Source organism: Rattus norvegicus, chromosome 5 (assembly GCF_036323735.1).
Source record: "Rattus norvegicus strain BN/NHsdMcwi chromosome 5, GRCr8, whole genome shotgun sequence".
NCBI classification, from domain to species: domain Eukaryota; kingdom Metazoa; phylum Chordata; class Mammalia; order Rodentia; family Muridae; genus Rattus; species Rattus norvegicus.
The window spans coordinates 29223270-29250697 of record NC_086023.1 but is presented as its reverse complement, the minus strand read 5'-3'; the positions used below and the strand labels follow the sequence as shown (position 1 = coordinate 29250697).

The following is a 27428-nucleotide window of genomic DNA, read 5'->3' as shown; positions in this document are numbered from 1 at the left end:
TTCTTCAAGATTTTGTGGGCAATTCTGGCAAGTAGGGAAGGAAACCCAAGTCAGATTTGAGTAGATCCCACTGTCACCCAGATCTTGTGGCTAACCATGTCTTGCACTGTGGGTGATTGTCACTTCACATGCTTTATAAGCAACCGTTTTATTTCCTTGTTGGAGGAGACAGTCGCCTTTTTGTTTGTATTCTCCCCCCAAACACTCAGGGACGCCCGTCAGGAGATGCCTTTATCCAGATGAAGTCTACAGACAGAGCATTCATGGCTGCGCAGAAGTATCATAAAAAAACCATGAAGGACAGATATGTTGAAGTCTTTCAGTGTTCAGCTGAGGAGATGAACTTTGTGTTAATGGGGGGCACTTTAAATCGAAATGGCTTATCCCCACCGCCATGTAAGTTACCATGTAAGTTTTTCTTGGGTCTTGGCGCTATTCTACGCTGTATGCTGGTAGGTGCTTAGGCTGCTTTTCGTCACTCTCTGTGTCCCCTGGTTCTTTCTGAGGCAGGCGAGGTGGTTACATAAAGCTTTCCCATCTGAAATCACTAGTTCCTGACAATCGTTAGACCTTGGTTGTGGACACCCGTAATTAGACATGCTATACAGATATTTCCTTTCAAATTACATTCTTGCTTTTCCAGCGATAAAGCACGTGGGTTCTGAAGCTTAGTGTGCTCCGTCTGGATAAGCACTGACTCTGGGAGGCAGCCTGGCTATGTAAGATGATTGGAAGGTGGAACGGAACATCTGGCTGGCCCCTCTCCTTTCTGTCTCTTACTTTATTTTTTATTTATCCGTTGTCCTTTTACGGGTTAAACTTTTAAGAAGGATGACTTGATGCCCGTTTTGCATTCTTAACTTTATTTGAGCATCAACTGTGTCTTGAAAAATGGTAGCCTGGAGAGCATTCTTGTTGATATCCAGGATACCTGGAACGAGCAGGGTGTGGTAGACTGCATTTGTGAATAAATTCGTACTTGAGTCAGCCAACGTTTGATTGGATCACAGGATCAGTGCTTAATTCCAAGCTGTGCTCTTGCTCATTGGCAGCTGGGTGCGAGCTGTGCGGAATCCTGTTTGAGAGGAATAAGCCCGGGAGGCGTGAGCGGAGATCTAGTTAATGGCTGAGGAGTATCTGGAGCCCTGGCGTTAAAATACGAACCTTTTTAATGCAGTTTCAATGAGTCGATCTGCATGGTTCTATTAAAGTGGGCAGTTTTAGGCATTGAGTTTTATTCTGAAGCAAAGAGGGGTCTATATAATTAACTTATTTAATAAAGTATTCGTAGTGTGTTCGGTGGGGCTTAATCCTTTTTTTTCCCCCCATGGAATTCCTAAACTCTTTAAAACTCCATTTATCTGCTGCTTGCTGTTGGTGAATATCTAATTAATTATTGTTAATGAGTATAAGGCTTTAGAAATTTTTGATGGAGTGTAAAAAAAAAAAAACACTTTAGGGCTAGAATGTTCTGTCTGTAAATCATCGTTAATGTCAATACCATGTAGAATACTGTCCTTTAGAGACCGTTCATCGAACATCGTGAAACAAAGGAATTTCCCCATTGTTTCTTGTGTAGTTCACTGTAGACTCCCTTCATTCCTTTAGTTCACAAGCTCCAAGAAAAGAGAATATTGTTTTCTTTCAAGTTTTTTTTTTTTTTTAAGATTTATTATGTATACAGTGTTCCACCTGCATTTATGCCTACAGGCCAGAAGAGGGCACCAGATCCCATTGCAGATGGTTGTGAGCCACCATGTGGTTGCTGAGAATTGAACTCAGGACCTCTGGAAGAGCAGTCAGTGCTCTTAACCGCTGAGCCATCTCTCCCACCCTTCTTTCAACTTTTGAGCCAGAGTTTCACTGTTTGCCATGCTGGTCTGGAGATCAGGATGTAGTCCACACTGACCTTGGAGTATGACTCCCCTACCTCATCCTCCTGAGTCCCAGGACTACAGATGTGAGCCATGATTCTTGCTTGCAAAGGAGAAAATTTAAATCCATGCTTATTGCGTGTAAAATTATGATTCTGAAGACCTAGTCTTAAAACACAAAATTTTAAGAATCTATTGTTGTATCTTTGGTTACTTTTAACACTTCCAAAAGATGAAGAGAGACTTTTTTACCTAAAATTTGATAAATGTGCCTTTTTAGCAGAAATGTTAATTTCCATAAAAATCAGAAGTTCGGTCTGCGTATGCTTGCATTCTGCCTGTTACTGCTGCCACCTTTAGGTGACTGCCTATGTATATAACAACCATAAAAGACTTAAAGAAATTTGCCTGCTTTTTAATCTAATCTCAGACTTAAAGCAATTTAAATACTGATGGGTAGGACATTTCCCACTGAAGACCTTCTTGATAAATTTGGCAACAGAAATGATAGTATAGTTGTAATATATCACAGTATAGCATCTTAGTTCACCAAGATGGCCGCTTGAGCTGGACGTGTTGGTGTGCACCTTTGATGCCAGCACAGAGGCAGAGGCAGGAACGAGTTCAAGGCCAGTCTGGTCTACTTGGAGATTCTCATGTGAAAGTTACCCTTTGGCTCTCTGCTGCTGCTTACAGGATCTAATGGATCCTCAGTATGCTGCTTAAAGTCAGGGGTCCCAGACTACCGACTGATTTTATCTCTCTTGAGTGGTGCATATGGTCTATCCAGTGTATTCATGCTACCTGTGAGATCTAGTTACTGCCAGCAGCTCCAGTAAAAGGCCGTTTCTCACAAGGGAAAATGTAGGATAAACTAGAAGATGAATTTTCTCTTCCTCTTCCTCCTACGGTGCTGGGGATTGAACCCAGGGCCTCACTCAGACTACACGTGAGCTCCACCACTTGGCTATGCCCTCAACCCCTAGATTATATTAAAAATTTGAGCCACATTTTTGTATGTGTGGGGCTTGATTTGCTTATTTTGTTTTGGTTTAGTGTTTTCTGAGACCGGGTCTCACTATATGGCCCTGGTGGCTGGCTTAGAACTTGCTGTATAGACTAAGTTGGCCCTGACATCAGGAAGATAATGATTGCTTCTGCCTCACTGGGTGCTGGCAGTGTCGGTATGCATCACCACACCCAGCTAAGTCAACTTTTTATCAGATAGCTCGGGGAAAGATTTCCGTATCTCCTTCCTTCCCCCAACCCCCACTACTTCCTTATTGGCCTTTTATATATATATATATAGGTTTGAAGGTGTAAATTAGCTTCCACACCTATCTTCTGCATTGCCTTTAGGTGAGCGTAATGAAGAGATGACGTATTCCCCACAGAGCAGCTTCTGTGATACACATGTGCTTTGGCGTAGTGCATGGTACAGCTCTTTATATCTTAATCTTTTGATTTCATCTCATACTTAAAGGGCAGAAACCATCTGTACGATCAAAAGGAAGTTACTTGGGATGTAAAGAACTGTGGTGGTCTTTTCCTTTAAAATATATAGATGATCTCGTGGTGATGGCTCAGCCTTTAGGAGCATTTACTGTTTTTGCAGAGGGACCTGGGTTTCACTTCTCAGCACTCACATGGCAGCTTACAAACATCTGTAACTTCAGTAGTAGGGGGATCTTACACCCTCTTCTGGCTCCCAAGGGCTCTTGGATACACCCAGTGTGAATTAACTCATACAGGTATACACATATAACACACATAAAAATTACCTTCACAATCTGTGTAGGCGGAAGAGTGACTGACTATAGCTTGAGTGCCACCATCCGTGTCAGCTATTACAAACATGACTCAGAGTCTCTCTCTTTGCTTATTTAGGCCTGTCTCCTCCCTCCTACACATTCCCAGCTCCTGCAGCCGTGATTCCTACCGAAGCTGCCATTTATCAGCCTTCCCTGCTCTTGAACCCACGGGCACTGCAGCCCTCCACTGCTTACTACCCAGCAGGCACTCAGCTGTTCATGAACTACACAGCCTACTATCCCAGGTAAGGTTATACAGGAAGTGACAACAAGGGGCAGGAACAAAGGACTCCTTTGATAACCAGTACCTCAGCTCACAAAAGAATATTGTCTACCTCGTTGAAGGTTAGCATGGCAGGTTACAGCTTCGGTTGGTCGTGTCTCTGACCAAATAGATTTCGACAGATGGGAAGACGTTTGTTTGTGTGTTTATCTGTTTACTTTGCTGTATGTGACTAGCATGGTCCTTAGATTGCACACGAGCTCAGCTTACCCCTTCCGCCTTCTTGTAGTGGACTGCAAGCAGGTAGCTCTTTTTTTTTTTTTTTTTTCTCCTTATGAGCAGATGGTAACAACAGAGGAGATGAATCACAAAACTGAATTATTCATGATAGGGGCAGTTGTATTATTTCCATAATAAATATGACAAATCCAGAATGGAGTGATTGGGTATTTTCCCAGGGTCCACACATTGTGTCTTTGTCTCGTTTTGGTGGCTATCTGTTTCTGTGAGGATAAGGGAAAGAGTGTGTGTTGGGGAGTTGAAGCTTTATCTTAACGTCTGTACTTTCTGTTCAGGTGCCGGGTTTTCCTTCCTTTTATCTTTTTTCCCCCTCCAGGGTCTTACTTTCTACCCCTCCCTGTCTCTACTGGTCTCTATTAGCATTAACCCTCCTGCTCCCGCCTCCCAAGTGCTGGGATTACAACTGTGTGCTACCATGCCAAAACGTGTATTTTCTTAAAATTATATTTATTTACTCGTGTGTGGGGTGTGTGTATGAGTGTGTCGCGCGCGCGCGCGCGCGCGCGCACACACACACACACACACAGTGCACATTAGAGAGCTAGACCAGCTGGAGACACTCCACTGCATGGGATCCCAAGGATAGAACCAAAGTTGCCTTGGATCTCATAAAATGAGGAAATTGTTGGAAATTTTGGAGTCCCTTTCATGTATCTGCCTGTGATTCTAACTTGGATATGTAAGGAATAATCCTAATCCTCAGTTTTAAAAGTTTTCAGTACCTCTGCTTATCCAGTAGTCAGCTTTCTTTATTCAAGTGAAACTTCACTTTGTAAAGCAGTGGGAGCATTTACAAAAACAAAAACGTTTATAGCAGGGTTTATTTTTTATCCCAAGAGCTTTAAGAGTGAGGTGTTGAGGATATTTGCACATTTGTAGGTGAGGTTTTTGATAAATGGCCTAAAGCTGACTTGTCATTTCCCTGCTTTTACACCTGTTTCCTCTTCAGTGGGGAACCAGAAGGTTAGGGTCAGTCATGGGTGCTGATGAGGAGTTTGGGAAACACTGGTGCTATTGCAAATCTGCAGGGGGTAAGAATAGGGATCAAGCCCTGGGGGGTTGCCATGTGGGTGTCATTCAGAAAGGCTCAGAAAGGGGCTGGGGTTCGGTGTTCATGGTGCATTGCTCACCTCCTGTGCATAAGAGAGTATATTTGACCCCCTGTACTTGGTTGAGTACTGAAGTGTGCTGACCTTTAGACCGTATACAAACGCTTATTAGAGGGCTCTTTAATGAGGACCTCTGCCTCTTTATGCTTTCAAAATGTCAGCACGGAAAGATGATGACCCCCGTACAGTTCTCCTGCTTCAGTAAGTACCCATAGCAAGTGCCCCTTACTGACTGAGTGCCTGGGCCCTGTTATAATCTCTTAGAAAGGAGATGACGAGTGTTGAGTTGAAATGCCAAAGACAAGACCTAACATTTATGGCTTACTCTCTTGCCTTTCCTAGGGTGGTTTTGATGTCTCCTCGATCCTTCTGCCTGTACCTCCTGAGTGCAGGAATTATTGGCGTGTACCACCAAGACTGTTTCTCATGGTCTAGCAACAAAACCACTTTCCTAATTTCTAGCGTAGGATTTTCATTCTCAAGTGACAGCCAAGCTTTGCAAAGCAGCCTTGTTTTACGTCAGAAAGTCTTATCACTTGGCTCTAGACTCATAGTATTATGGTAACTGTATTTTTTTTTTTTAATAATTTTGGGATAACGAGTAAACTTTAGTTATCTACTTTTTTTTAAGCGGTAAATTTGCTGCTCAGATGAAATAACGTCCTTGGAAGACTTACTTACGCATGTATGTTGGGTAGTTGTTTTCTCTGGCTGACAGAAACTTGTTCCATTATGGACACATGAATTAATATTCATGCAATTAAAAGTCTAAATCATGGGTTGGGCATGATGGCACACACCTTTATTTCAGCGCTCAGGAGGCAGTAGCAGGTGGGTCTCTGAGTTCAAGTTCAGCCAACAGAACTACAGGGCAAGTTCCCAGATAGTCAGGGCTACACAGAAACTCTGTCTAATAATACAAAACAAAACAAAGTCTAAAACATAAGGATCTGATGAAGGGAAACCTTGACACACGAAAGGAGGGCTGACAGGAGTTGCCGATCCAGAGAGCTAGTGCTCAGTATAGTGCTGAAGTGTTTACTGCCTTGGGATTGTAGATTTCAGATGAGAACTTCAGGTTCAAACAGGGAATCTTGACATGAAAATCGGCTCCAGGCTTCATAACAGTGAGGCTAGAAACAGTATTTCTCTGTTGGCTTCTGCACATTACTCTCAGTCAGTGAGGAGGCAGAGGTGACTTTTAAAGCAGCGGAAATGGGGTTTCCTTCGGCGTGGCTTCTCAAAGCACTTCTTAGGCTAGTGTACGTGGATGCTGTGTCCCATGAGGATGCAGATCTTGCATTCTGTCCAGGGACTACTTATAGCTTCTCTTTAGATGCTTCCCTTATAGCATCTACTGTCCCAGCACTCGGGAGACCCGAAGATCAAGAGCTGAAGGTCATCTCCAGCTCCATAATGAGTTTAAGGTCACCTTAGCATCTTGAACACTGTTTCCCAAAAACAGTGATATTTGGAGGGATGGCGGGGGGGGGGGGGGTAGTCCTGTTAAACTGATAACCAAAGTTGATCCCCATGGTGGTTGGAGAGAGAGAGGGAGTCCCCCCCAAATTGACTCATACAAGTACTGGGGTGTGCATGGTTGCATATGCGCAGACATTCACAAAGACAAATACATATATTAAATTAATATTTTTGAGAGAGAAATAGGAAGCTCTTAAATGATGTCTGTTGCCACCCATGATGGTCTTTAATTTTAGGAAGTTACCTGGTAGAGCCATTGTTAACAACATTTTGCACTTATAACGATTAAGTAGAGGCAGACGGACCATGTGAAGCCTTTTGTGAGGTGTTTTGGTTTTGCCGTTGTTGTTTTTCAGAAGCATGGTTTCTCTGTGTAGCCTGGCTGTCCTGGAACTTGCTCTGTAGACCAGGCCGCCCTAAACTCAAGCAGATGCCTGCCTCTGCCTCCAAGTGCTACAGGGATGAAAGCCTTGCACCACCACAGCTGCTCAGCTGTAGACTCTGTGCTTATGTGGCAAAGATCCTGGCCGCGTTGTATGTGCACAACAACTTTTCTACAGAGAAGTTTGTGGGACTTACTAGGAACTAGGACGTGTAAAGCAGATGCTATCAGTTAGGATCTGATAAAAATAACATGTAAAGACATTATTGGACTGTCCATCTACAACGTCCTCAAGTAGTTAAATCAAAAGCAAATCCTGAGTTGCAAAATTCAGAACTTTGACTCAGTTTTGGAGCTTGAAGCCAGCCCATGATGCATACTGCGCACTGGAATCCATCCATAATTTCAAAAAAGATAATTTTCTGGGGAATGGGAGCTTTGTGTTGGAAAGGGTTCTTACTAACTTTGTAGTAGGAGACTGAGGGGGCCGAAGTGGGGCAAGTCTTTGGTTTCCTAACAGCACTCCTGTTCTTTCTTCTGTGGTTCTTTTCTGAGACAGACAGACAGTCAGTCAGTCAGCTTGTTTCATACTATATATTTTGATCTTGTTCACCTCCATTCTCTTCTAACTCTTCCCACATCTACCCCCTTCAACTTCATGTTTATTTTTAATAACTCATTAATTCCAGTTTGTGCTGCCAGTCTACTCATGACTCTGATGAGGCCATCCTCTAGAGTGAAACTGACCAGGAGTCCACCTTCCTCAAAGGAAACTGTCATCCACTGTCCATGTCTCCTCAGTTAGGAATAGGTGAGGACTTCACCACTCCTTTCATACTGGAGCGTTGCCTGTTGATCTTCTACATATCTTATGCAGGCGGCCACACTGCTGTGAGCTCAGAACTGCAGTTGCCCCTCCATGGCTACAAGGCACTGTTGGTTTCCGTCCTCCCTGATTTCTGTCTCTTAAACTCTTTCCTCGTGTGATGGTCCCTGAGCCTTCAGGAGGGATGCGCTTCGGACATCTCACCTGTGGCTCCACACTGCGCTCTGCATCTTGACCAGCTTTGAGTTCCTACCTTAGCCTCCATGTGCAGAAACTTCTGGCCGAGGAACCTACTATGTGCAGAACCTTGTCTGGAAGGGAAGGGTCCTGTGCTCTGTGCTCTTGGTGCAAGGGAGCAAGCATGGGGGACACCGCTTTGTCCTTGTCTTCACAGCTGTGGTGATAACGGTGGTTTCCTGCTTCTTCATTTCCTCTTGCACCCATCCTTCATTCAGGCCTCTCCTCCAGGATTTGTCACTTGCGCTTGACAGTTTTCTGGCAGTGTTCCAACCGCTGTTATGTGTAGGAAGCGTCCGGAGTTGAGCGTTATCCTGGCATGCCAGTTCGCCCTTCTTAGCCCGTCTCGGTCTTGCCAGTGTAGAAGTTAAATTGCTGATGCCAAGTGTGCATGAGAACTGATACATGATCCTCTGTGTTAGTAGCTGGAGCACAGTTTGAGAACTGTGTGTCTGTGTTCCTCATAGGTTCCGTTTCTACCCAGCCTTATGTCATAACATTTCTAGTTAGATAAGGGAGACACACACTCCTTTTTTTTGTGCCTAACATATAGCAGGCAACTGTAAAGATTTGCATTTAAATATTTGTGTGGATCCAGACTCCCCACCCTGCCCGCCATGTCTCTCTGTCTCTTCCTCTCCCACCCACGCCCCCAGCCCACCCCACCCCCCCGCCACCCATTGGTGTAGATGTGCACATGTGTGTATGTCTTTTCATACACCTGATGGCCAGAGATCAATGGTGGATGTCTTCCTCACCTTCACCTTATTTTTTTTTTTTAAAGATTTATTTTATGTATGTGAGTACACTGTAGCTAGTGTGTCTGACACACCAGAAGAGGGCATCAGATTTCATTACAGATGGTTGTGAGCCACCATGTAGTTGCTGGGAATTGAACTCAGGACCTCTGGAAGAGCAGCCAGTGCTCTTAACCACTAAGTCATCTCTCTAGCCCTCACCTTATATTTTTGCGACAGGATCTCTTAGTGAACAAGGAGTTTGTCAATTCATCCAGCAAGCTCCAGGAACCCACCTATCTCTGCCTCCCTATACTGGGGTTACAGACGTACACTAAAATGTCTCTCTCTTTGTGGGTGTTGATGGTTGAACTTGATCATCTTGCTTGATGGCGGGCGTTGAATTGACCCTGGTGTCTTGTTAGCACAGTGTTGTTACTTGTTTTGAGCTTCGTATAGGCCTGTGTGTGTGTGTGTGTGTGTGTGTGTGTGTGTGTAAGCGTGTTAGTTCTATTTCTGTCTAACTTCAATTTTTGGTGTCAAATTTAACCATAGATATAAAGCTTAATTTTTTTTAAAAAATATTTTTTCAGTTTCATATTTAGATAAATAACTGGATTTGAGTTAGCTTTTTATTTATCTTTTTTTAAAAAAATTATTAGTGTGTGTGGTGTACGAGTACAGGCACATGTGTGTTGGCTTCGTGCTCCTTTACATGGGCTCTGAGGGTTGAGCCATCTTGCAGGTACAGAAATTTGAGTTAATTTTTTTGTAGGATTTCACGTAGGAGTCAAAGTTCATCCTGTGTTCGGATATTTTGTAATTCCATAACCACTTAAGAAACCGAACTTACTAATTTTGTATTGTTTTGCTTTAATGTGTGTAAATTTGTATGTAGCTGGGCGATACTGGTACCTGCCTTTAATCCCTGCACTTGGGAGGCAGAGGCAGGTAGATCTCTGAGTTTTAAGCCAACCTGGTCTACAGAATTAGTTTCAGGACAGCCAGGGCAAGAGGAAGAAACCCTATCTCACAAAACCAAAAAGGGAAATGTGAGTTACATTTGCACAGAGCACACATGTGGAGCTTAAGGACAATCTTGGGGGTTTTTAAGGTTCCTCTTTCTTTTTTTTTTTTTTTTTTTTTTTTTTTGGAGCTGGGGACCGAACCCAGGGCCTTGCGCTTCCTAGGTAAGCGCTCTACCACTGAGCTAAATCCCCAGCCCCTCCTCTTTCTTTTTATTTGAGGCAAGTCTAGCAGACCTCTTCAAGCTTCTAGGGATCCATCTTGACTTCCTGTCTCACCACCACAGAGATACCTGCACACACCCCCACCTCCAGCCTTTTAACATGCATTGTGGTGGTTTGAACTTGGGTCCTTACCCTTGTAGGGCAAACATCTTACCTCTTGGGCCATCTGCCTTGCCTTTATTCTTAATGGTGGTACTGGGTAGCACGCTCGAGTTCTCAGGCAGGTTAGGCACACTCTGTCCCACTGAGCTACAGTGCAACTCTAATGCCTGTGATCTGGACACTCAGAAGGTGGAGGCAAAAGGATTGCTTGTTTGGGGTCAGCCCGTGCTGTTTACTACACTTGATCTTAGCCAGGAAAGAATGAACGGGTGAGCTTTTTATCCAGTTGCTATTTTCATGGTGCTCTTGTGAATCAAATTGGTGATGGAGCCTTTTTAAAACGTTTTTCATGTATGCAGCTATGCCATTATTGGGGTACAGTTCACTTTAGTAATTGTTACCTCAAGAACTGAATATAGGTGCTGGAGAGACGGCTCAGCGGTTAAGAGCTCTGACTGCTCTTCCAGAGGACCTGAGTTCAATTCCCAGCAACCACATGGTGGCTCACAACCATCTGTAATGGGATCCGATGCCCTCTTCTGGTGTGTCTGAAGATAGTTACGGTGTACTCGTATACATAAAATAAATAAATATATTTTTTAAAAAAGAATTGAATATAATTGTCCTTTATAGTGTTAAGTGTCACCGTCCATGTTTGTGTGGATTTCGGGGACAGGATTCCTGTCACCAGGTTTCTGCAGCGCGTACATTGATCTGCTGCCTCACCTCACCAGCTCTCGAATTAACTCCTTGGTTTTTAAGAAGCCCTACTGTAGTTAACTTTTTATTACACCTGCATTCATTCACTGGGTATAACCTGCGTGTGGATATATATGCTCCATTTCTCAAGAGTAGACGTCAGTGTACAGCTTTTCCCTCCGTGTGGGTTCCAGGGATCAAACTTGGGTCTCAGACTCAACCATAAGTACTTCAACTCACTAAGCTGCCACACCGGCTTCTTATCTGCTTTTTTTTTTTTTTCCTTAAATATAGTTGAAGGTACCAAAGACTCCAAACTTAATTTATAGAAGATCTTTAGACAAAAGCAATGAAATGTGAAAGGGAAGGATATAAAGATAAGTATACTAGGGAAAGGACAAGACGTTCATGTCTTTCATAGAGTCTGGGTGGGTACTGTTGAAACATACAGAGAGAGCTTCATGGTCTTTTTGTATTAAACTCATGTCAGATATGCGATATATACAGATACTTAATGAATACTAATCTAAATATGAAGAAAACATTAGTCTTTTGAGAAATCAGAGTGGGGTTGGCAGAACGGTCAAGAGCACTTACTATTTGAAAGGCCAAGGTTCACTTCCTAGCCACCCACATGGAGACTCAGGCACCGGGCATGTGTGTAATACACAGATACAGGTGCAGGCAAAGCACTCAGATGAATAAAATAAATCTTAAAATAAAAAACAAACCAAAAGCAAAAAGCTGGTTGGTGGTGGTACATGCCTTAAACCCCAGCACTTGAGAGGCAGAGACCGGTGGATCTCTGACTTCAAGGCCAGTCTGGTCTACGGACTGAGTTCCAAGACAGCCAGAGCTACACAGAGAAACACTGTGTAACAAAACCAAACAAAGGAGATACTGGTGTGTGACTTTTCTGGGTGGAAAGAGTGCCAGCTGGTCTGTTCCGTAGGAAATTGTTTAACTCTAAGGTCTCTTACCTCTGTTAAAGTGCAGTGGTGCTGACTTGAAGGCTTCCACAGTGTTCAACTCAGCACACACCGTTTCTAGCTCACGTCTCTTAAATGGTGGTTTCAGTTTTGTTTTCCATTGGAGTCACTTGGTTTGCTTTTACAGATATTGGCATGGGAGTGTAACATTCAGCTTTCTTGAGTCTTTGATTTTTTTTTTTTTTATTTGGAGGGGAGCACAATCAGGCTCTTAACAGGGAAGTGAAAGATCTTCACGGCTGTTTTCAGTATGTCACATGTTTGAGGACTTCTGATTTAGAGGCTGAAAAGTTTTGGTGCTGGGTGCCCCGTGCTGTTCTCAGGCTTCTGTTACTCAACAGTGATGACAAGAGTGAGGCAGTGCCATCAGGTCTTAATGTGTTAAGTAATACTCTGAAGAGCCTTGCTGTGAAGCTGAAGACGTTGAGCATCCCTGTTTAGCATATGAAAGCGTTCTGGGCTACTTAACATAGTCTGTGGGGTACTGAGAACCTATGTGTTACAGTTATATAGAGTGGATACTCTGAAATGGAAGTTACCTCTGGAAGGTAACTAGAAGTTCATAATCTAAACTTGGAATCAGTATGGGTTAAATGTTCTGTGTATATTTCAAGTTATAACGATCTGGGTGTTCTAGAGAACTGGTTGGTTGGAGAATCCGAGAATCCCGCAAAGCCGATTGGTGAGCTAATTAATGAGACTGGTGTGGAGGTTGCTAGAGGGAGCACACAAGATAGGCCACCTTGGGTCTTGTGCTTCTTGGAGGAAATTGCTACAGTAACACCGGGCGGCTTCATTCTTCAGTTCCCCCGTGTTAATGGTGATCAGATCAGCTTGTTGCCTTTCTCTTTCCCTCTTCTGTTGGCAGAAGTTGCCCTGGTGTGCTCTGCTGTGTTGTTCGTGGGCCTCATCCTTCCTGTGCACATGTGGATAGAGCCTTTTGTTCTAGGGCGCGTTCACTTTGGACACTTTTGATCGCTGGCTGTGGTTCCTATTAGTCCTTTATAGCCATTTCTCTTCTTCGTGCCTTAATATTCCTGAAAACTGGCTCACTAACTGTCAGTGGTCTGGGCTTTGGAAGTAGCTGAATGACTTGAAAAGGCTTCTCCCTTCCTGTCCCTTTGAGAACCTTAGGGATCGGGGAAAGTCTAGCATCTAACAGCATGGCATTAACCCGCTACCTCTCCTTTGGCTGCTGGGAAAGGTGAGATAACCTCTGGCATTCTTGTGCCTTAAGAAAGGTAGCAGAAGAAACATCACTCTCTAAAAGTCAGTTTCTTAAGCAGTATGTTTTAGAGCAAATATTCGACATTGTGTGTTCTGTTGGTTCATTGTGCTTTCTCTCCCTTTAGCCCCCCAGGTTCGCCTAATAGTCTTGGCTACTTCCCTACAGCTGCTAATCTTAGCAGTGTCCCGCCCCAGCCTGGCACGGTGGTCAGAATGCAGGGCCTGGCCTACAATACTGGAGTTAAGGAAATTCTTAACTTCTTCCAAGGTTACCAGGTCAGTAGCTTGAAGAAGAAAACTCCTCCGTGCCCTTATTATTACTAAAGTCCGTTTGCCAAAAGAACACAGCTAGGAAAGACACCGGTTCTCTGAAACTCAGCACGGGGGTCTGTGCTGATGGACCTACCTCCAGGTTCATCTTCTTGCCACGACTAGGGCTTCCCTGTGATGTCCTAATTCCTGCTACATAATCCTCACTCCCTCTTTCTGTCAGTGCCTTCTTTAAAGCTTGGGTGCTTTGGGAAAGTTCATCAAGGCAGGCAGCAGGACAGGGGCTCTCATGAACAGCACTGACTAAGGATGTGTTTTCCTTGAAATGTCTGTTAATTCTTTGACTTATAAAACAAGCAGGGCATAGCGCTGGTGTACCCACATGGCACTCACAACCATCAGTGAGTCCAGCTCCAGAGAGTTAGTGCCCTCTGCTGGCTTCAGGGAGCATCAGGCACACACATGTTCATGTTCACACACACAGTGTGTGCATGCAGGCAAAATACTCCTACACATACAGTAAGTTTGCTTTTTTTTTTTTTTTTTTTCTTTTGTCTTACTAAGTAGCTTTGGGCTGTCCTGGAACTCACTGTATAGAGCAGGCTCAAATGTGGAGACCTGCCTGCCTCTGCCTCCAAAATGCAGGATTAAAGACAAGCACCACACACCCACTTTAATTTTATTTTTTCAGACAGGTAGTGGTGGTACATTCCTTTAATTCCAGCACTAGGGAGGCAGGGTTCTGTGGATCTCTGAGTTCAAGGCCAGCCTGGTCTACAGAGTTAGTTCTAGGGTGTCCAAGGCCTCACAGAGAAACCCTGTCTCAAGAAACAGGGAAGGACCTTGTGAGTTGAACTTGATCATGAGTTGAACATGATGGGAAGAGAGAACTCATTCCTGAAGGTGTCCTTTGACTTCACACAAGGTGTATGCACCACAGACACACACACAAATGAAGGTAATTTTAAATTTTTAAAACAAAGGAATGGTAAGGATATTGATTAGTGGTAGAGTATTTCCAGTCTCAAATACTGCAAATAATTAGAGTGAGTAAATCAATACAAACATTTAAGCATGGAGTATCCAGTTGAGTATTTAAAATCAGGAAGCCTCTTTTAATTGCACTGGAGAAAAATAAAAATAACAGATCTGCCTTAACCTCAGAGATGAAAATAAGACACCCAAACTAACAATCCTGTTTCGATTCTTGGACTGGAGTGCGTGCTTGGCCTCCATGAAGCATCCTGATGATTCTGCCTTTGCATTCATCTTGTTTTGTTCTGTTTTATTTTGTTTTGTTCTTTGGCTGCTGCCTGTGTCTTCTGACTTTAAGAATAGGCTTTTCTTGGTGACAGGTTTGCAACAGTGACTATTATCTTGTTTCTTTCTGGGTCATCCGAGCAAACCCCATTCCTTAGTCTTAAAGTCATTTGATTACTTAAAGTCAAGTTTCTTCTTCCTAGAAAGTCTAAAAACAAGTAACTTTGTAGCCTTACTAGTCTATGAGCAAAGGCAGTCCTAGAGCTGAAATTAGCTCGAGTCTTCAGAATAGCAAAGTCTTGAGATGCCTCTGAGAATATGCAGCACAGCATGGGCGAGCCATGTCTACAGAGACGGGCGGTGGAACATGACTCGGATGGTGTGATCTTCTGTGAAACTGTGTCTGATTAGATAGATCCCTGACCACCCTAACCATTACTAAGGACGTTTACCATGCAAGAAACATTTTCCAGTAGTTAGGAGGAAGTCAGACTGACAGGAAGTCCAGAACTAAAGTCACCTCTTCTTCCTCCTTGGCTTATGGTATTCTTCGGAGGGCTGGTACTCAGTTCTCATGGGTCAGTAGCTCACTATTCTTCTCCAGGTGAAAAAGACCTCCTTTTTCTCGGATTAAATTATACAGTTTTACTGAGATTGGATTGAAAAGGTCAATCTTACAGAAGAAACACTTGGACTTTTGTATTTTCCCATTGTAGAGACTCTGAGTAGTTTTCGAGTTTAGTGGTCACCTGGGTTTAATGGTTTAGCTCGGCTCCACCAATTTCACTTACTTTCATACTGAATAAAGTGAAGTTCATATATAATGAACTAGCCAAGGTTAATCTTACGGAGGAAGTACCATGGTTGGCAGTTGTAGGTACTCATATCCCCTCAGACACATAATCAGGATCATTTCTAGGTAATATGATGAAACATCTGACACAGGACTGACAAGATGGCTAGAGGCTGATAGTGCTTACAGCCTGATCAACTGAGCCTGTGTGGCGAGAAAGAACCAACTCCCGAAGGCGGCCCTCTGACCTCCCAGATGTGTATTGCAGCTCGCACGTATATATACATGCACATATATAATCAATTAATGTAATAGAAAGTGGGGAAGATTTAAAAATGTACAAGTCTGACATGCTTCAGAAATGGGAGAAAATGATAAAATTTATACCAGATAACTCTTGAGTAGCCCCGAGAGTCATTCTTGTCTAAAGTTATCTGTCAGAATCAGAGGCACACTGCTGGGACATTTTCTTTTTTTTTTTTTTTTTTTTTTCTTTTTTTTTTTTACTGAGCTAAATCCCCAGCCCCCATTTTCTTCTCTTGATGTACAAATTTTATTTTGGAAGTCTTTAGACTTTTTATTTTCTTATGTATTGCGTTAGTTTGAGACTCATTCTTCCGTAGTTCAGCTGACCTCTGTAGCACTAAGTAGATAAGGCTAGCCTTCTGCTAGCTATGATGTTCCTGGCTCTGCTTCCCAAGGGCACCACACTTGGGGCAAGCATTTGTAGTTTTTAAACTGGATCAGTGAATCAGGATGGTACTGAGGCCTCAGTCATCCAAACCTGCAGTTCCAGGATATGCTTCAAGCTGCGAGGCATGCATTCATATCTATATCTAACCCAGTGTTTTCTTTCTCACATAAAGCTTAGATTTTCTTACTGCCCCTTATTTGTTGTTTTCTGTTCAGAGAACAGATGTCACCTTGGGGTCCTAGATTCTTTAGATGTGGCGTTGCCACAGAAGGTAAAATCTGCCGATGACTTCTTAAAAATTGTTCTTTTGAGTAGAATCTTTTTATCTCCCTCTATCTCTGTTTCTGTCAGGAATTAATTGTGCAGCTCTGGCTGGTCTGGAACTCACTGTGGAGACCAGCTTGGCCTGAAATTCACAAAGATCCACCTCCTTCTCCCTCCTGAGTACTGAGATAAAGGCATGCGTACAACACCACCGTCCAACTACTATCGTTAATCCTAATGACTTGTTTTAATTTTACCTCTGGTTCTTTCAGATGAATGTTCTATGATTATGTTCACATTGATATACTTAAGCAAGTATCTAAGAAGTAATTGGTTGTATAAGTGAAATTCGACAGTGATGTCCAATTTTACCATTTAAACAAATAGAAAACTTGGATGTCTATAATAGCAAGTGTCATTTTAGAAATAAATGCTCTTAGTTGGATCTGGTGGTGCACACCTTTAATCCTAGCACTTGGGGGTGGAGGCAGAGGCAGACGGATCTCTGAATTTGAGGTCCGTCTGGTCTAGATGGTGAGTTTACAGGCCAGCCAGAACTGCATAGCGAGACCCTGTCTTGATTAAAAACAAGAAGGAAAAAAGAGATGTATAATCTAAAGAATTTAGATATATTTCCCCCATTTACTTCAGCAACATTTCTCTCAAAACTGTTGCAGCTTTGTGAATTTCCTCTTTATAGGAACTGGGGTGGGATGGGGGTAGGGGATTCCAAGCTTAGAAAGAGTAAGGGAGAGCGGGGAGAAATTCGACGGGCAAAGTAAGATATAGGGTCCTTCCTACCAAACCTGTTGTGGCTGGATATAGTGGCACACATGTTATCCCAGGGCTCAGGCAGGAAGTTCGAAGCAAGCCTAGGTTCACAAGACATTCTATCAAAAGAAAAACCAAGGGGTTGGGGATTTAGCTCAGTGGTAGGGTGCTTACCTAGCAAGCCCAAGGCCCTGGGTTCGGTCCCCAGCTCCGGGAAAAAAAAAAAAAACCAAAACAAAACAAAAACAAAGAAACAAACAGAATGGCCACAAAGCTCCCTAACTACTGTAGTGCTTTCCTGACAAGCAGGAAGCCCTGAATTTCAGCCCCAGCAGCCCCTAAAACCAATATGGTGACCAGAGCCTATGATATGGAGAAACTCCTGTCAGAACTGAAGGAAGAGAGGGAAAGGAAGATATGCTGTGGAAGGAGGATTTCTGAGGGTGAAACACTTTGAAAGCATTGAGAGGATGTTTTGGTCACTAAAGTGAAGGCACTTTATTTTGGATAGTGGGTTGCCTTTCCTGATGGCTCCTGGGAGACCTTACCTACCATAAATACTTCTGTTTGCTCTTTTCCTTAGCCGTTACTTTCCTTGGCCTTGGGCTGTCAATGCATACTGGGTTTCCTCTTCAACATCCTGACTTTGTGTCCTTTGGTAACTCATAAAAATTTTTATTCAGTATTCAACTGAAAATTTATTTCAGCGGCTTATTTCAGATCTAAAACAATTAAAAATTCACTGATTTTATGTTTTTAGCGTATAATGCCTGACAGAGTAAATTGATGCACAAATAAGTAATTTCCTGTCATACCTAAAGTTTACTATTAAGAGAAAAGGTTCTGGGGTTGGGAATTTAGCTCAGTGGTAGGGCGCTTGCCTAGCAATCACAAGGCCCTGGGTTCGGTCCCCAACTCCGAAAAAAAGAAAAGAAAAAAAAAAAGAGAAAAGGTTCTGGGCTGGAGAGGTGGCTCAGCAATTAAAAAGCACTGGCTGGTCTTCTATGGGTCCTGAGTTCAATTCCCAGCACCCACCTAGCAGCTCAAAACCATCTGTGGGATCCAATGGCCTCTTCTGGTCTGTAGATATACACACAAAACATATACATATCTATATAACTTATTTTTAAAAGATTATTTTATTTATTGTGAGTACACTGTCGCTGTCTTCAAATACACCAGAAGGAGGGCATCGGATCCCATTATAGATGGTTGTGAGCCATCACATGGGTGCTGGGAATTGAACTCAGGACCTCTGGAAGGGGCACTCACTGAGCTACTACTGAAATAGAGATCAGATTTGATCCTCAATTGTGGTCTGGTGGGCTTGTTTCAGTTTTTAAAACATATATTCGGGCTGGAGAGATGGCTCAGCAGTTAAGAGCACCAACTGCTCTTCCCGAGGTCCTGAGTTCAATTCCTAGCAACCACATGGTAGTTCACAACCATCTGTAATGTCCCCTTCTGTTGTGTCTGAAGACAGCTACAGTGTACTCATATGCATTAAATAAATAAAATCTTTTTTTTTAAAAAAAGCCCTAAAAATAAAAAAATATATATTCAATATAACTTCTCTCCTAGAAGGGATTTTGATAAATAAAGCATTCAGAGGGAATTAATGTGTGGCTTCTAACAGTGTCATTGCCCAGGTTCTAAATGTCATACACTTTTGTTGATATATATTTGGTTTAAAATAACATCCACAGTGACAGGCTGTCCATCTTTTGATCCTGTTTGTCTCAACTTGCATTTTAGTATGCAACCGAGGATGGACTTGTACACACAAATGACCAGGCCAGGACTCTACCCAAAGAATGGGTTTGTATTTAAGGGCCCCAGCAGTTAGATCGTCCTCAGAGAAAAGAAGGTAAGGACCTATCGTGAAAGCTAAATCAGAGGCCCACATAGAGAAGCCAAGAGTCTGATGTGTCTCTAGGAGGCAGGTGAGGGGGGCTTCCTTCCCCTTGCCTCACTATGATGTGTGTCAGAAGACTTAGAGGGAATGGGTGTGGGAATGAAGTTTGTAATCCAGGAACACAGCATCAGTGTGAAGTGTGTGAGCGAGAGAGTGCTGCTGTGAAGACCGTAGAGCAAGTGTCGTCTTGGACGTTGGTTTACCGCTCAGTTGTGGGATAGGTCGAGTGCTTTCCTTGTTCTTGTTCTTCCTCCCCTCCTTGTCCTCCCCCTGCATTCTCTCCCTTCCTCTTTCTTCCTCCTCCTCCTTTTTTAATTTAAGATGGCTAACAGGGCCGCTCATATGCTGTTTGACCTTATAACCTGAGTTTGGTCCTTGAGTTCCACATAGCGCCTGTCGAGAACTGACCCTGAAGGTTGCTTCAGACCTCTACATGTGCACTACACACAAAATAAATGTTACAGAGACTAAAATGTCGCCATTCTAGAAGATTAGCACCCTACTCAGTCAGCCAGTTACACATACCTGCTATTTCCTACCAGGAAGATCACTTGAGCCCTAGGCTGGGGTTTGAGACCAACCTGGACAACATTGTAAGACCTCATGTTAAAAAAAAAAAAAAATGGCTTTGTTCCAAAGTTCTTGAAAAGCTTTCCTTGTGTGTCTTTTTTTTCTCTCTTTTAAATCTAAAGCTAGAGGGGAAAATATTGATAAAGTTAGTGGGCTGTTGTCAAGAGGGATCAATCCTGCCTATTAATCCAAAAGTTTTCCTAGGATGCTGGTGCTCCGTGGTTGCCCAGGGAGTTTCCTGGGACCTCATCGAGGGATCAGTGTGGCTTTATTTCTTCAGTTTGGTTGTTGGATTTCTAGACTTTTCACTTTCCGGTTTAGTTGTCTTCATACTTGTGAGCTTTCACCACGTGGAATCTAAGCCGGTGACGTAAGCACCAGGGTTCCGTCATCTTTGTGAAACGGGACTCTGTGTGGGACTCCTCATTCTGAGGACAGTTTCAGGGTGCAAGAGAAGAGTTTCAGGTCTGCCTTTTTCAATGAGGTTTACAGGAGCTGGGGCCTCTGAAGGCTCAGGATGCTGCTCAAAGTGGGGTCTGCCCAGCCTGGGTCACAGTGATAGAGTCACATCGGCTTAGCTCACTGACACCTGGTGGTGTTTCTTCTCACGCTGTCTGGAAGGGAATGCCTCTCATGCCTACACTCAGGACCGGGTTTCCCAGTGTCAGTTCTTATATATTTGCAGCTGGGGGATAGTCCAGCACCGCCCTCTGTGCTGCTCAGGATGCCTTGCCTGTGCTGTGAGGAGCTCATTCTGCTTAGCTTGTCCCTTTAATGTGCCTCCATCCATTTAAGATTTTCCTTGAATGCTGGCAACCTAGGTTCTTGGCTTCCTGGTCTTAAGCTTCTTGGGGTCTCTGTCTGCTTTTGCCCTGTCGTCATGCTGCCGTCTCCAGACAATAGAAGTACACCTTCAGAAGAGTGCTTTCTGTTCCTGTCCTAGAATCTGTTACATATGCACTACTTTATCGTATGTGAATGGGTGTTTTACCTACATGGACATCTGCTTCACCCTTGTGCCCAGCGCCCCACAGAGGCTGGAAGGGGTCATTCTTTGTGATGACTCTTGTCTGTCATCCCAGGGCTTGAGGGATTGAAACAGGCACTGCAAAAAATGGACGACATGAGTTCCAGTCCACCTTATGCTGCAGAGAATTTAAGCAAACAGAACCCATCAGAATTTTAGGTTTCTGGGTTTCCTTTTACTGGGACCTCACCTTGCTATATAACCCAGGCTAATGTTTCATACCTAGTGGAATCCAGTTATATTTACTAATCCTCGTGTAAGCTCTGTGTGTTGGTACACGTTTATAATTCTGATATTTCCAAGGCAAGAAGCAGAAGGATTTCTGTGAGTTCCACACCGGCCAAGACTACACAAAAAGAACTCTATCCCAAAAAACTAAACAAAACCCAAAGTAACAAATGGGCTTGGTGATTCACACCTGTAATCTCAGATCTTGGAAGAAGTTCAAAGCTCACCTGGCTATTTAGTGAGTTCCTAGGCAACCTCGGGTTGGTCTTCAGTGTGAGGCCTGCCTTGTTTCTAAAAAGAAGAGGAAAAAAACTCTTCTGTATACATAATACTTTAATGATAGTGTATGACAAAATAAAACATTGTTTTAACATACATCTTACCAGGAAGGAAAGACAAATTATGAATGTTTGCATTTAAAACCTTAAAAATTATCTTTGGATCATACCGTTGGCTTTTGTTGCTAAGAAGAAAAGGAAACTTTTTTAACCTGTCTTAGATTCTCTTCCTGCTAGCTGTAAGAATTCAGCAGCTTCCTCACTAAATACTGAAACGCCACTAACACACTAACATCACTGAGGTTAAGAAGCAGGTGTGAGGGAGCTAAACACTTAACATCCTTGTAATAATTCTGGCCCTTCCACACAGAAATCTTTGGCTGGGCATACACTTTAGGTGCTCACAAGATGATGGTTAGTATACTCGTAAGAGCTGGGAATAGAAAGGTATAGCTGACCGACCTCCCATCGTTACACGCCAGCCAACAACTTTCAAGAGTCAGAAGCAAATCGGGAATTGAGATCTCTCACTTGCTTCATTGGCTGTCTTAGTTTTGTTAGCTGGTGGTAAAATGGTCTCTCCATGGTATTAGCGCTGGGAGAGGAGCAGTTCTTTAAAGAGAACTAGGGTGTTGTTGGCTAAAGAAGTAGAGAATTAGGAGAACATGGTGAATAGTTAACAGATTTTATTATCTGTATTTGTGTGTGTGTGTGTGTGTGTGTGTGTGTGTGTTCAAAGAAGCATTTCCATGCTTAAACTGAGCACTAAGTTGCTTCATTTAAACCATATTTTAAATGTAAATGCTAAGGAACTGGTATTTGGGTTATCTTTTGAATACTTGATTCTAAATTTGTATCAATTGTCGTTTGTTACTTAGTCTTGACACCTTTTTCAAAGTGGCCACAGGAAATGAGATTGGAGCCATTCCTACTTTTATCCATTTCTCACTTACATGTAAAAGTGCACGATGCCAAAAGTTTTTAATTTTAACCTTTGAGTATCTTTGGTTTTGTTCTGTATACCATGTAAATAAAACAGTATGGGGGGGGGGGGCAGAGGGTGCTGTGCGTGTAAAGATTTTATCCTAGGTCTGTCAGTGGGATCTGACTGACACCTCATGTACCAAAGTGTACAGATGGTTCAGGCCTTCCTAAAGCCACACAGCATTTGCTTATAGCCCATGTTTGTCCTCCCATACATTCCAAATTACCTCCGGACCACTACTAATAAAGTGCAAAGTGAATGTTCACACACACTGTTCTGTGTCTCCTGGCTATTCTGATACATTCTATAAAGCCCAGACTGGCCTTGCCTTTCAGGCAGTCCCCTGCTTCCTGAGTGCTGGGTTTGCACAGTGTGCCACCACAGCCGGCCTGTGGCTGCTGCTGTTTCCACGGCTTGCTTGCTTATTCGTTTGGAGAGCAGTGAGAAGATGGGCTGGGGCGATGGCTCAGTGTTTTAGAGTACATACCGCACTTGCCAACAAGCTGCATTTGGTTCCTAATAACCCATGTCTGGCTCTCCACCACCTGTCACTTCAACTCCAGGAGGTTCTCTGGCCTCTTCAGTCACCTCCACTCAGACATGCATATTCCCACAGAGCACACATGAGTACGCAAAACTAAAAATAATCAAAGACATTGTTTGAAGAGGGGAAGCCAGCCATGGTTGCCCTTGCCTTCAAATCCCAGCACTCAGGAGGCAGAGGCAGGCAGAACTCTGAGGCTAAGGCCAGCCTGGTCTACAGAGCAAGTTCTAAGACAGCCAGGGTTGTTACAAAGAGAAACCGTGTCTCAACAAAAACAGAAAAAGGGATGGGGTCGGAGTAGGTAATGACCAGAAAAGAGTCTGCACCTGATCAAGACGGATGCTTTTCCCTTCTGAATGCTCATCATGAGCTGTTTGAATTTATAAATCTAGATCCATAAGTGTGGATGGCTTGCTCTGCCAACATAACCACTATCTGTTCCACTTTCCCCATCTCCAAGGCGGCCACAGGGACTGGAGCTGTGCTCAGAAGCACTCACCTACCATGTGAAGACCTGGCTTTGACCCCTAGAACCAAAACCAAAACCAAAACCAACCTAGTGGATATAGCATGGAGACCCACATCAGCAGTTCTCACCTTCCTAAGGCCGGGACCCTTTCATACAGTTCCTTGTGTTAGACCCCCAATCATGAAGTTATTCTGATGCTCCTTCATAACTGTAATTTTGCTATTATGAATTGTAAATATTTTTTGAAGATCGAGATTTGCCAAATGGGTCGATACCTACAGAGAATGGTGTTGGAACGAACAGATTGGCTGAAGTTCTCTCTAGTCAGTCACTGGCATGGGGTTCCTGTCTGCCATCGGTCAGGCCTTGGTGCTGCTTACTGGTTTCAACTTTTTTTGTTAGAAATTATTTGCAGTCATTCTAGAATTAAAGATTTTACTATAATTATTCGCTGTCCTCAGAGGCCAACAGAGGATATCAGAACCCTTGAAGCTGGAGTTAGAGGCAGCTATGAGCTGCCTACTGTGAGTGCTGGGAGACAGAGTAATCCTCTGGGAGAGCAGCAAGCACTCTCGACTCTGAGCCGTTTCTTCAGACCTGGTTTTGTTTAGCTTCGGGTTTGTTTGTTTGTTTGTTTGTTTGTTTGTTTGTGACAAGGTCACTCTGGTCCTGACTGGACCTCTCTGGAGCTCACAGAAATTCTCTTGCTTCCGCGTCCCCATGGCCAGCCCTCCAGCTCTATCAAAGCCTGAACTGTGGAATTGAATGTCTAGTGCTAGAAGACTATTACAGCACTGGCCTGCCAGGAAAGGGGGTAAAATCGGAATCAAATTGAGTTGGGCAGGTGCAGAGTTCTGTGTTAAATATACTCAGTAATACAAACAGGAAAGTGTTAAACTCTCAAATCATTGGTTTTGTGAATGTCCCTGTGCTATAGAAACTGGGACTGTTAGTCTCCTGTGAATTTGAAAAATTAAATTAGAGGTTGTAATGCTGTCTCTTTCCCCCATTCAGTGTTTGAAAGACGCATGGTGATCCTGAAACTATCAGACGAGAACTTCTAGCAATTTCAGGGGATGTTTGTCTACACTCAGGCTGCGGAAGTTTCAGCCAACGGATTGGACAGTGGGCCTGGGCCTTATCTTTTGGTGGAGTGAAAAAACGTGGAGCCGTGGAAGCCAAATCTTTATAGCAAGCAGTGTGCACGAACCTGGCTCCTTGCTGAGTGCAAATAGGAATTTAAATGTGAATTTGAAGTCAAAGTTCTCACTTCCAGCTAACTGGCAACATTTATTTCCTGAGCTGAAGTCTTGGAGTAAAATACATTCCAGTAGCATCTACCATCCACCATTAATTGCTATGGAAGCCTCATTGTGTACCCCACTCTTCTGTCTCCCTGTTTTCTGTAAAATAAAACCCTCTTGCTAAGTAATTTAAGTGTACGTTCTTAGAATACTTAAGTCCCAAACTAAAGAAAAGGAATAAAATAAAATTAATATTTTCCCAAATACTAGTTTTCTTCAATAGGCCATCATGGTGCCTTATTGTTAACAACAAATATTTCTAAAATGTCTCAGGCAGGCTGGGCCCATCTCCGTGGTAAAGAGCTTGCCTGCCTAGCACACTTGAGCCCTGGGTTTGCAGACCTATCCCCTGTGTCCTCTCCACAGTGCGCCCTTCCACACGCGCCTTGTTAAAGGCCTTGCTGCGTGTTTTTCTCTGCAGGTATCCGCTGTAAATAAGAATGAAGTAGGGGCCAAAACCTGAAACCAAAAATGAAGCAGCTCCTTGTAGTCTTAGTTCCTAGTTTGAGCTGTAGCTGACTGCTTGGCTTCCCGTGTATTATTTTATATTGTGCTTTTGTCATTGTTAATGGTTTGGACTTTAATAAGAGAAATCCCATAGTTTTTAATGTCACAAAAATAAGCCTATTTGAACAGTGTATTCCAGAAAGCAATATACTAACCAAAGTGAATGCTTGTGTGTATTGATACCCTTTTCCTCTCTAACGCCTCAACTGTCAAGGAACTAAAACCTTTAAAAGCATAGGCATGCTGGCCTGAGGTAAACACTGGTACAGTTAGAGCGGAGGCAGCAGCCCCCGGTGTTCAGCACAGCTTGTCTGATGTGTTTATGGCCAGAGTGCAGTATTCGGCACTGGCTAGTACCGCTGCCTGACCGAACTCCACTGGGAAGTGGTTTGCTTAAACGCACATGTTTCTTTGTTACTCCTGACCATGCTTGGATGCAGTGCCTAGATTGTGGCTGCTATTTTTAGTTCGCATCATGACCTTGACTGCGGAGTCCAGCCTTACCCTCTTACTTGACAACAGTAGCCCTTAAACTGCAGTGGGAAGAAAGAAGAATTTGGTATGAAAATTGGTGAGCTCTGGCACTTGAGATAAACAAGAAGAAAGTTCCAACTTGATGCCTTAAGCCGCTCCTGCCCGAAGCTCTGAAGGACTAAGTTGGCAGAGATCCTTACTTTGATACTACTGCATTTTTTGTAGAATTGTTACATTGATAATAAAACTTGCCTGCTTAACCTCAATGTTTGCATTCTTGTTTTTTTTTTTTTCTATTCTTTTTTTTTTTTTTTTCGGAGCTGGGGATCGAACCCAGGACCTTTCGCTTGCTAGGCAAGCGCTCTACCACTAAGCCAAATCCCCAACCCCTGCATTCTTGTTTTTGAGAAGGCAGCTGGTGATGGGGGAAGGAGGCAGGGGAGTCGGCCTGTTTTGTAGGTTGGAGGACCTTTGCCCTAGTTTACCTCACAGGGTCACAACAGCTTTCAAAGAGGCTCTTGAGGTTTCAAAGTTCAGACTACTGAGGCATGGGATTACAGTGGGTACCACCATGCCTGGCTTTTTATGTGGGTGCTGAGAATCCGAGCTCCTCTCCTCATGATTGTGTAGTGTGTGCTTTACTGACAGCCTTCCCAGCTCCAGTGTTTGCACGTTATTGCTGGTTCTCAGTATGTGACAGTCAGCTGGACATGACTCTCCCGATATTTAGAAGGATGTGGCAGAAGAGTTCTTAGTTGGTTAGACTGGGGTATAAAGTGAGACCCTATCACAAAAAACGAGAAAAAAAATCATATAGCCAGGCAGTTGTGGTACACTCCCAGCATTTGGGAGGCAGAGGCAGGAGGATCTTTTGAGTTTGAGGCCAGCCTCCTCTTCAGAGTTCCAAGATAGCCAGGTCTACACAGAGAAACCCCATCTCAGAGGAAAACAAAAAACCAACTATAGTATGAAAACTAGTTATGTCATACAAAACTAGTAAGAGCTGCAGCCTTAATGCTTCTGATTCTGCACCCTCCTTGTTTGCTGAGTTCCTTAATGTTCTCATTAAAGTTCTATTCATCCTCAGGACTATATTAAATACTGTTATAACATTCCAGAACAATATGCATCACCAACATAACTTACTGGACATGAGTATTCTTGTTCAAGACCTCAGGTGTCTTGATTAACAAAATAAACTCTTGGCTTACTAGCATCATTTTCCAAAGGTTAAAAAAGTAAACTTGTAGCTTTCTAGCATTTTCCACTTATGACACTTGAGCTCTGGGTCCTTCTCCATCACATAGAGTGGAGATGGCTCTCTTGAGAAGCTGAGGCTCGGGGTTGGGGATTTAGCTCAGTGGTAGAGCGCTTGCCTAGCAAACGAAAGGCCCTGGGTTCGGTCCCCAGCTCCGAAAAAAAAAAAAAAAAAAAAAAAGAAGCTGAGGCTCCTTGCTTTGCTGTTTTCTAGAGACATCAGGGTGTTCTTTGCCTTTGGCAGGATCAAAGTGTCCTTGACAAAGCCAGAGCTCTGTTGGAGTCATGTACTGGGTGGAGCTGTCCTTTCCACAACATAGTCAGTTGGAGGACCAGCAGGGGTTGGTAGGTAAGGATGCATGCTACCACCATGGAGGACCTGAGTTCCAGCCCTGTGTGCCTAGAGTGGAAAGAACAAACCAGTTTGTGTTTGTTGTCCTCTAGTGCGTGCACAATCGCATCCACACATAGAACACAACTACAAAATAAAACTTAAAAGATCCATTGAAGTATTTGGGAGAAAAGCAATGGAGTAAGGCTGATGAGGTAAGAAATGAGAAAGAACCTGTG

At 43.4% G+C, this 27428-nt stretch overlaps 1 protein-coding gene across 13 annotated transcripts in view; it reads left to right on the top strand.

Moving 5' to 3' along the window:
- Esrp1 (epithelial splicing regulatory protein 1) overlaps positions 1–25867 on the top strand; it is a 54551-nt gene extending 28684 nt beyond the window's left edge. For 3 of the 13 annotated variants that reach the window (XM_039110538.2, XM_039110539.2, XM_039110540.2), the window contains 4 exons: positions 210–408; positions 3762–3930; positions 13374–13524; positions 19056–19161. In XM_039110538.2, the coding sequence (XP_038966466.1) occupies positions 210–408; positions 3762–3930; positions 13374–13524; positions 19056–19130 (594 nt within the window). In that variant the 3' untranslated portion in view covers positions 19131–19161. Of the gene's footprint in view, positions 1–209; positions 409–3761; positions 3931–13373; positions 13525–19055; positions 19168–24330 lie in introns of those variants that run through there. The other 10 variants (XM_063288192.1, XM_006237880.5, XM_063288195.1 and 7 more) reach the window with 7 other exon arrangements.
- The last annotated feature ends 1561 nt before the right edge of the window (positions 25868–27428 follow it).